Source organism: Salpingoeca rosetta (assembly GCF_000188695.1).
Source record: "Salpingoeca rosetta unplaced genomic scaffold supercont1.13, whole genome shotgun sequence".
In the NCBI taxonomy this organism is placed as follows: Eukaryota; class Choanoflagellata; order Craspedida; family Salpingoecidae; genus Salpingoeca; species Salpingoeca rosetta.
The window spans coordinates 389,768-399,767 of NW_004754921.1; the positions used below are offsets into that span (position 1 = coordinate 389,768).

Below are 10,000 nucleotides of genomic sequence, written 5' to 3' on the forward strand. Positions count from 1 at the left end.
CCACAACCTCGTCACCCACACGCTAGTACGCACAGCACACAGGTCGACACACACGCACACACACACACACTCACTCACTCACTCACTCACTCACTCACTCACTCACTCACTCACTCACTCACTCACTCACTCACACTCACACGCACGCAAGCATCCCCCTCCCATCCCCCCTCCACTCCTGTGGGCGCACCTCTTCGGCTAGGCGAGGGGGGATGCCGATGGCATACACAAGGTTGCGCTGCACAACGCGGATGTTGATGAGCGACTTCCTGCTCTCAATCTCCTTCTGCCGCTGCTCGTGCTTGCGCTGCTTCTCGGCCTCCTTCAGCCTTGGTGGTGTCATGTTGATGGCGGCAAATATTGTGAGCAAGAGACAATCGGGGGGCGGGAGGTGCAGCTGCTGCAGTGGCAGGTTGTGTTGCGCAAAAACGAGAGAAAACGCAGAGAGAGGGGGAGGGGGGAGACAGGGATCTCGCATGGAGTCGTGTGTACATGGTTACAGACAGCAATATTGTGCTCACCACACCACCAACAAGTAGCATCGCACACTTGCGTAAACGTGCGTACCCACGCACGCACATGGATGCGCACATACACACATACATATCACACACATCACATACATCACATACATATCACATACATCACATACGCACACAGACGCTCTCTCTCTCTCTCTCTCTCTCTCTCTCTCTCTCTCTCTCCCTCTCTCTCTCTCTCTCTCCATCGGCTAGCGTGCAGGGGCGGGCATGTGCTTGTTGAGTCGCACTGCATACTTTCTGATCTGCTCGGCGGAGACAGGGTGGTACTCTGCTGGCTCGTCGGCGTACACCTGCCGACACGCAGGGCATAAGCCATCCTTCTCCGTGCGGATCTTGTGCCAACAGAAACGACAAATCTGTCGCAGAGCAGAGCATGTGTGTGTGGGCTCGATGAGGGCACATGCATGCTCACGAGGTGGCCCGCATTCGCACACAACGCTTGGCACGCCATCGGCAGAGTGCAGAGTTGTGTCGCCCCCGCCCCAACGAACTCACACACACATACATACACACACACACATGTACACAAGCAAAGCTGTACAAGGTCGCCCTCACAACCCACTTGATAGCCACAGGGACACGGGTAGAAGCGCTGGTCATCGAGCTCCAACGGCTCCATGCACAAAGGGCACTGACACCAAGGAGAGCAAAGGGCAGTGCGTGCGAATCGGGTGCGAAAAGGATGAGCGGGCATCATTTCCAAAAAGACACCGCGCGACAGCAACAGCACCAGCGCATGCGTACGTTCGTTTCCCTCGACACCAGCCCCCTCCACATGCACATGCGCAAATGCATATGCGCAAATGCACATGCACAAGCACACGCACGCGCGCGTACATATTCCCGTATGTGTACCTCAGCCTCGCCGTCTGAATCGCTGTCCATGGCTGTGCGAATACTGCTCCGGCCGTCTCCCTCGCTCTCTCGCTCTCTCGCTCTCTCGCTCTCTCCTGCCCTCGCTTCTCCTCCTGAAGACAGCATGCAAATGTGGTTGTGTGATGTGTGGTTAGCGCCATGAACGTAACGTGCAGCGACCAAGCTGGTGAAGTGAAGCAAGAAGAGGGAACGGGAACGCGCTGCAGCGGTAACGTCAGCAGCAACGTCAGTGGCGAGAGAGCAACCCACTGCTTCCCGCCCAGACACACACGCACACACACACGCACACACGCACACAAGCACACACGCACACACGCACACACGCACGCACACACGCACGCACGCACGCACACACACACACACGCACACACACGCACACACACGCACACACAGACGACATCCATGGCCAGATGTCGAAGCACGTGTCTTCGGAAACCAGCCCAGCCCAGCCCAGCCAGCCCAGCCCAGCCCAGCCAGCCAGCCAGCCAGTAAGCCAGACATCGACCCACCACTCCCACCACCACCACTCGCAACACCAACACATCATGTCACACACACACACACACACACCACAACGCCCGCCCCAACGAAGCACCCACCGCGTGGTTCGTGTGTCCCCTCTTTTTCCGTCGCCTCGCCTGCTGGCTCTTGTGCAGTTGTTGCTTTTCTGCTCCCTGCTGCTCGTCTTCCACGTTATCCTTCTGCACAATTTTTTTTTTTTCGAGCTGCCTCACTTCCCCTGCCACTGCTCTGTAGATTTATTGCTGGAGATTTTAACTATTTTTCCTTACAGGGGAATATGGTGGATAGTGCGTGCGCTTGTCAAGAACCAAGGCACGTTTCCGTGGTCGGTGTATGTTTCGCACACAGTGGCAAGCCAAAACCGGAGTGCGCATTGGCTGAGTGCATGTGCCTTTTTCCTCTCTGACCCCCTGCTTCGCCCACCGAATACACCACCACCACCACCACCAGCCATGCAGAACCTCGAAGGCCGCCTTGTGGATCTCTACATCCCCAGGAAGTGGTGAGTACCTGCTTCTGGTCTTGGGGCCAAGGGGGGAGGCAAGGGCGTCAGTGCATGTACAGGTTTCGTGTGCGTTTGTGTTTGTGTGTGTGTGTGTGTGTGAAAGTGCGTGTTTGTGTGTGTGAAAGTGCGTTTGGTGCTGGCACGACGACGATACAACAGCGACCACGGAGGGTGGGGACCGGAGAGTGCCGACGCTCGCTCGCTGTGCCTGAATGAATGAAAGGGCCTCCAAGCAAGCAGGCAGATGGCTACCTGAACGGAGTGCGTGGCGAACATGGAGACAACGTGTACAGCGACCGCACTCCTGCAACACACACGACAGCAGTGCGCAGACGATTGATGGTGGCGCGCTGCAGTTTGTTGCACATGACCACACCAACACATGATGATGAGAAAGCCAGCATGTCGTTCGTCTTGTCGTGAGCAGAGCCAACCCAACACGTGCTTAACAAGCAGAGGGAGAACGCGCGCTGCACCAGCATTTGGCCAGATGACGTCCTTCTGTGTCACAACATCAACCACATTCAACTTTCTTCAGCTCTGTTCTCGACTTGACTCAACTCACACATGTACACGCACGCACCTACCTCTCTTTTGTTTTCGTCTTCGCTTCTTTCTCTCCCTCGCGTGCGCGTGATGTCACGGATGCAGCTCTGCCACCAACAACCTGATTGGTGCCTCCGACCACGCTTCCATCCAGGTTGACATTGCCAAGGTTGACAAGTCCACAGGTATCATGATGCCCGATGCAGTCCACTCCTACGTCTTCTGCGGCGAGGTCCGCGCCCAGGTAATTATGATCGACCACGCTATCATCGCGTGTGTGAGTGTGTGAATGTGTGGGCTGCGCTGTGTGGGTGGCTCGAGAGAAATCGACAGCACAGGCGTTCGCCGTGTGGCTGTGTTGTGTTGATTGTCAAACACTGTTTCTGTTACTCATGTTTTGTCATGTGTTGCTGCTCCTCCTGCTCCACCTCAGGGCGAGACAGACGATTCTCTCAACCGGTTGGCGACCCAGGACGGCATCCTCAAGAAGTACGTGATTGTGTTCATGCATGGGTGCTATGTTTGTTGGTTGGCGGTGATGCAGCCCCTGATCCTTTGCTGTTGTTGTTGTTGTTGTTTGCTCTGCTGCTGTTGTTGTTGTTGTTGTTGTTGTTGTTGTTGTTGTTGTTGTTGTTTGCTCCCTGTGTTCAATTCAAAGTGCCACCTTTCGCGTGCTCACAAACACATCCCACACACCGACTGCTGTGTTTTGACACGTCACTCGTCCTTCCCCTCTTCTTCGACTCTTTGTTGTGGTTTTTTTTTTTTTTTTGCAGCGTGTACGAGAAGAACTAAGCAGCGTCGGATGCATGTGTCGTTGTGTTGATGGTTGAAGCTGATGATGGTCTTGATGATGTTGGTGTGACGTGTGTGCTGATCTCGCAATGTCCTCGCTGGATTGCTTGGCCAATGTTGAGAGCCAGTAAACACGGCGCGCTCCACAAACGACCATGATTTGGCATCCCGACACGAAGCAGACGCACACTTGAGACAACACTGTAGTCTGGGCAGTTGTTTCTTCCACAACACCGCGCCACTCTGCTTTGTGTGCGTGTGTGTTTGCTGTGCGCTTTCGTGATGGTGGCAGGTGTTGGTTGTACTGTGGGCACCTAAGCAAACAGGTGAACAAAACAAGCAAGAAAGGGGTGACAGCAATGTCGGGCCACAAGCCCAATCACTCATGTCAAATCGATCAACTCACACACAAGCAAGCAAGCACGTTGAGGTTGGAAGAGACACAAGGGCGTGCGTGGCGACGCTGTTTTGTGTGACGTGACATGACATGACAACAGAGACGACCAGCAAGGAGTTCGCAGGAAGGGGGAGAGAGAAACAAACAAGGAATGGAACGAATGAAGAGCGTGGAAAGAAACGCAGAAGAGACAAAGGCGCTGCGATGAGAGGCGCGCACGCCTGGCACGCTTGGCACACGCTGCCCGCTAGAGGAGCTGGCCACGGCAGCCCTCGCCGTGGCACGGCGGGAACGGGTACACATCGGGGATGATGTTGACCTGGCTGGTAAACACGTGCGGCACAACGCCAACCTCCGCCCGAAACTGGACCTGTAGATTGGGCAAATTGGGCCAGGATGGGCGTATGCGGGAACGGGGTTGAAGGTTAGAACGCAACAGCAAGGCTTGAAAGTGAACACAGCAGCACAGCCAACCTCATGGTACCACAAGTCACATGAAAACAAACACTTGATGTAACACGTGTGTGCACACTTTCACAATCAAACATACAATCACGCGTATCCACACACACACACACACACACACACACACACACACACACACACACACATCCATTCACAAACAAATTCACACACACCCATGCACAAACACACACACACACAACTTACGTCGAGGAGGAAGGCGCGCCAGCCGGCGGGCGGGTTGTCAAAGTGCACCTCATAGTGGGTGTCATCAATCTTGGTGGCAGCCTCCTTTTGCCAGAGCACGGGCTGGATGCACTCGCCAGAGACCTTGATGTACGGGCAGTTCTCGCCGCCGATGATGAGGCGCCAGTCGCGGCGCGTGTGGTTGAGCGTGTCGGCCCAGCGCACAGTCACGCGTGACGGCTTCTCGGACGTGGTGAGCTTGATGCTGCCGCCAGTGCTGCTGTTGCTCATGGTCCAGGTCATGGAGGGGCGTGGCTTGTCGGCAAGCACGTCGTGCGCAAAGGACGAGATGCCCTCAATCACCTCGACCAGGTTGGTGGCCAGCGAGTGCTCTGCGTTGTGCACCATGAGCAGGTGCGTCTCGCCCTTGAGCTTGCCCCACCAGAACCAGTTGTCGTCGTTCATGAAGAACTCGTCCCCGGTGGAGTCGATCACCAGCTTGGGCATGGTCAGGCGATCCGCATACGAGAGCGGGTCGATGATGGCGGTCATCTTGGGGAAGTTGGGGTCGTCCAGGCGCGCCGTGAAGTTCATGTTGTAGTAGTCCTTGAGGGCAAAGCTCCACCCGCCGTACGCCTGCCAGAAGTGGTGGATGTTGGGCACCATGTTCAGCATGTCCATGACAATAGGGATGGCGCCAATCACGCGCTTGTCGACGGCAGCGGTGGTCCACGTTGTCCAGCCGCGCTTGGAGGCGCCCGCAACAACATACTCCGTGACGTTCATGCCACGCAGCTTCTGCAGGAAGGCGGTGGTGGTGTCCATGCAGCGAACGGCGGCCTTGGTCATGGGCAGGCGCAGCAGCCACTCGGACTCGTCTGGGTGGTCGAGGAAGTGGTTCCACGTGTAGGCGATGATGGCGTCCTCCGTGCGGCGCTTGGGCGGCTGCTCGGCCTTGAAGTAGATGGGCTCGTTGGGCACTTGGAAGAGAACAGAGCAGGCAGAGCCCGTGGTCACGGCCACCGCGGCGCACAACAGAATGTCCTCGCCACCGCCATCGGGGACGCTGCCCGTGTTGCTCCCGCCTGCAGATGCAATGAGTGGGAAAGTGTGTGTGTGAATGTGTATGTGTGTGTGTGTGAATGTGTGTGAATGTGTGTGTGTGTGAATGTGTGTGTGTGTGAATGTGTGTGTGTGAATGTGTATGTGTGTGTGTGAATGTTGGACGAGGGCAGTGCAGTGGCGTGCGTTGGTGTGGACGCTACTGATTGAATGCGCGAACGATCGAGGTCGTGCGCGGCTGGGCTGGTAAGTCCGCCACGAAGGCCTCACCACACATGAAGCCTCAACTGCTCTCACTTTGACACACATGCACACATGCACGCACCTGTGATGTACATGAAGGCGCGCTTGTGGTAGTTGAGCTCATCGGGGACAACAACGGCAATCTGTGTTGTGGAAACAGCCGCAATGGCAAAGGTGAGGACATGTACAAGCGCTTATAACGGCAGCAGAAAAAAGTGTGTGTGTGTGTGTGTTCAAGTGTGCTCGTGTGTCAGTGTGTGTGTGTGTGTGTTCGTACGTTCGTACCACACTGTGTGTGTGTCTCATGGCAGGCACAGCAGCGATCGCGCAACATGCACAGCTTTGTGGATGCAACTCACGTAATGCCACCAGATGCTCTGGGAGACCTCCTTCTCGGAGAGCCACTGCTGGGAGGTCATGTTCAAGACATAGCCAGTGTAACCAGGGCCATGGAACGTGCTGTTGGGCTGCACATGTGTGTGTGCATGCGTGTATGGATATGTGTGCGTGTGTGTGTGTGTGTGTATGCATGTGTGCATGGATGTATGGATGTGTGCGTGTGTGTAGTGTGAGGTTCCAAGGTATGGCACACAGAGCAATTGTATTGTATGCAAAGCAATCACAGCCCTCACATGGCTATGACACCAGCTGAGCAACGCACCACTTGGGCCCAGGTGTAGTGGGAATCGGGCTTGTTGACGTATTTGTCCAGAGGCGACTCATCGCCGGGCGCAGCCCGAGCGTACGGGTTGGCCAGCGCCGTGCCCTGAAATTAAAGGATGAGGTGTTGAGAGAGAGGGGAAAGAAGGGTAGGGGAAAGAGGGGAAAGAGAGAGGAGAGAGAGAGAGAGAAAGACAAAGAGAGAGAGACACACACACACAACACACCACAACATAGCGCAGGTGAGTGGATGATCTGATTGATGGCGCGTGTCTCCTCAACACAACACAACACAACACAACACGAATCAAGCAAGCACTATGAGGCAGCACATGATGCCAACATCACCAATCCAAATCCACTCTTACACACATACAGACACCACACCCACATTAAGCCATACACACACACATGCACACACGGGCACGCATGCAAGATGCGCACCGCTGCGAGGCCAACGACAAGCAGGGCTGCCAGAGCAGCGACACCACCAGTGATCTGCATGGTGGCGGAACGAGAAGAAGCAAAGCAGCACAACACCCAAACAAACAACAACAAGCAAGGGGATATCGTCGTGGTGGGAAGAAATGTGTGGCTGCTCACATCAGTGTGTTGTTCTGCTGCTGTGCTTCTTCTCCCTCCAAAACAAGGATCGTTCGCAAAATTTCTCCGCTCCTTTTTATGGTGTCAAATACAGTGGAAGGACTCAAAACGAAACTGAAAGGATGGTGGCGAAAGCTGACACACCTGCGTATGATTGCGTGTAGCGCGTGACGATTCTCAATGCAAGCAAAGGCACTGCAAGCAAGCGAGGTTGCGTTTTGTGTCTTGCGTTGGCAACAAAGTGCGCGCTTTGTTGTTTGTCAGGGGTGGGGTCGTGTCAACAAATGTCAGTCAATGGCAGCAGCCACAAACCACAAGCCACAGACAGCAGGCGTACTGCTCTTTGCCTCTCGATCTCGTATGACGTTGTGACTGAAGTGGAGTTGGGTGCGCCGACTTTCTTTCGAATGGGTGGTCCTTCGTTGCTTCTTTTTTTTTTTCGCGCCCTGCTGCCATAACAAACCACCCAAACAACCTACGCAGACAAGACCAGACGAACCAACCAACCCACAAGGCACGAAGCCAGCAGTGCAAGAGGCACACGGTGGCCCACAGCAACCGAGCCACCAGCCAGACCACCAACCAACCAGACATTCCACACGAGCGGATAGCTGACGGAAGCAGGACCGACAACTGACTGGCTGACTGGCTGACAGACAGCAGCTGGCCAGCAGCAACCAACCACGGCACTTCTTCAGCACACAAGGACTTGACAACGAAAACTGCTGCAGCACCCACCAAAGTGCAGGCAGCCCAGACACACCGACCACCTCCTGAACAACCAACCCTCCATTCACCCTCATATGAAATCCACCAAACTATACGTGCGTGAGCACACCTAACCTTGCACCAACCAACACCAATCACAGCACTTGCCACAGCCACCACTTCGTGGATCGGTGTTTCCTTCTCTTGCTTTGGCTTCTTTTCATTTCCTTCTTCTCCTTGTTTCTCCTTGGACCGCTGCCACGACGGTTACGTTGCACGCCAACGCAGACATGACACGAAGATCAACACCAAATGCAGCCGCGGTGCTGGCTGCCACACTTTGCTTGACGGCTACTGTTGCAGTGCACCTCGCATCAGCAGCAGGTCAGCCACCTCATAGACACGCATACACACTCGCTCGCTTGTGTGCGCACACGTACACGCAAACACAGTCTCTCTCTCTCACACTCACACACTCGCACACACACACACTCACTCACTCACACGAACGCATGCAGATGTTGGCTACTGCCCAGCCATCAAGATTGATGCGCAGAGCGAGATGAGGCACGCAACAAGCGCAGGCGCGCGCATCTTGGTGCCTTGCCCCGGCGGCAGCAGCCAAGGCGCCCTCGAGCTCATTTGCTGTGGTCCGAGTGCCGCAGGCTACTGGGACGGCGCCGGCGATGTGTGCGACACCACCCACTACAACCGCTGGATGCAGCCCGCACAGGACACGTGCGTGTCACCGCTCGTCACCGCCCTGGAGGCGCAGGTCAACCGGCCATCAACCCTCGGCGGCGTCAAGAACACCCGCGTGCAACAAGTGCATGCGGGCTTGGAAGAGCTCCTGCAACTCCTTAACACCAAGACCCTGCGCCTTGGCCAGCGCGACATGCCCGCTGTTGTTCGCATCGCCCTTGCCGCTGTTCAGTTGCAGCACCGGCAGCAGCGCGTGCATCCGCAGCGACAGGCCAGTGTCGAGAAGCAGCAGCAGCGCCTCGCCCGCATTTTTGCTGTCCTGCAACACATCGTGCAGAGCCGCATCAAGACCGCACGCAACTTCTCCCAACAGGACCTGGCGCGCACGCTGGAATTGCTTGCAGGCATCCACACGTTCTTGCCCACACTGCCATCCCGCCTCACAACACCAGCGCTGCTGTTCGATGCCACGAGAACGGTCCTCACTACAACTGTTGGCCCTGCTCCCATCTCCTGCAACGACTTGGATTCCGCCACCTTCCACATCACCTGGTCCCAGCAACAGCAGCAGCAGGACGCCAATGCTGATGGTGACAACACCCTCGCTGGAGACATCACAGCAACCACAGCTCCAGCCACGGGAGATGACAGCGACCGCGAAGGCAACAAGACTAGCAACGATGATGACGGTGAAGATGAGGACGTGCAGACGGGCACGCCGCCACCAGCACCACGCCTCACAGCACGTGTCAAAGCAGCCAGTGCTGACGTGTGCGTGCACGCCGCGGCGCTGTTGGCTGCGTCATCATCAGGAAGCGCCCGCACCACAACCATGCTCGCCCCAACGGTCACCATGCTGCAAGAGGCCTGGTCCCTCCTTCCCGCATCAAGCGCAGGCGTTGGTGTCACACCCACCGTGTCTGTTGCGTTTGCAGCAGACAAGGCTGTCCTTGATGGCGATGTCACTGTTGCTCTTCCCATCATTGCAGGCCGCCGCTTCAAGTATGCTGCAACCCAGCGCTTCTGCCCGCACCAGCGTGGCACGCAAGAAGGTGTGCGTGCGTGTGTGCGTGCGTGTATGTTGATACCTGTGTGTGTGTGTGTGTGTGTGTGAATGCCGGTGTGCACACGCGTGTCCACTGTATGTCACACACGCATCACGGCACTCACGCACAAACACGTACGCACACT

The 10,000-nt window shown here is 56.0% G+C and overlaps 4 protein-coding genes across 4 annotated transcripts in view; 2 read left to right on the top strand and 2 right to left on the bottom strand.

Annotated features, from left to right (window-relative positions):
- The window catches only part of PTSG_05510 (uncharacterized protein), a gene marked incomplete at both ends in the record, with an annotated part of 5,721 nt that extends 4,294 nt beyond the window's left edge, over positions 1-1,427 (bottom strand). Inside the window, 4 exons of the mRNA XM_004993322.1 lie at positions 191-329; positions 777-898; positions 1,105-1,173; positions 1,398-1,427. Of these exons, the coding sequence (XP_004993379.1) occupies positions 191-329; positions 777-898; positions 1,105-1,173; positions 1,398-1,427 (360 nt within the window). The remainder of the gene's footprint in view (positions 1-190; positions 330-776; positions 899-1,104; positions 1,174-1,397) is intronic.
- An 840-nt stretch (positions 1,428-2,267) lies between these two features.
- Positions 2,268-4,192, top strand: PTSG_05511 (40S ribosomal protein S21). Its single transcript, XM_004993323.1, has 4 exons — positions 2,268-2,442; positions 3,097-3,235; positions 3,425-3,480; positions 3,768-4,192. Exons 1-4 carry the CDS (start codon positions 2,393-2,395, stop codon positions 3,784-3,786), a joined length of 264 nt encoding a protein of 87 aa, XP_004993380.1. The 5' UTR covers positions 2,268-2,392; the 3' UTR covers positions 3,787-4,192.
- PTSG_05512 (AprA) lies at positions 4,073-7,384 on the bottom strand. Its single transcript, XM_004993324.1, has 6 exons — positions 7,241-7,384; positions 6,798-6,902; positions 6,496-6,603; positions 6,219-6,279; positions 4,853-5,916; positions 4,073-4,553 (listed from the first exon to the last, which is right to left on the bottom strand). Exons 1-6 carry the CDS (start codon positions 7,298-7,300, stop codon positions 4,431-4,433), a joined length of 1,521 nt encoding a protein of 506 aa, XP_004993381.1. The 5' UTR covers positions 7,301-7,384; the 3' UTR covers positions 4,073-4,430.
- Positions 7,385-7,793: 409 nt separating this feature from the next.
- PTSG_12330 (uncharacterized protein) overlaps positions 7,794-10,000 on the top strand; it is a 6,416-nt gene continuing 4,209 nt past the window's right edge. The window contains exons 1-2 of the mRNA XM_004993325.1: positions 7,794-8,491; positions 8,626-9,861. Coding sequence (XP_004993382.1) covers positions 8,398-8,491; positions 8,626-9,861 — 1,330 coding nt within the window. The 5' untranslated portion in view covers positions 7,794-8,397. The remainder of the gene's footprint in view (positions 8,492-8,625; positions 9,862-10,000) is intronic.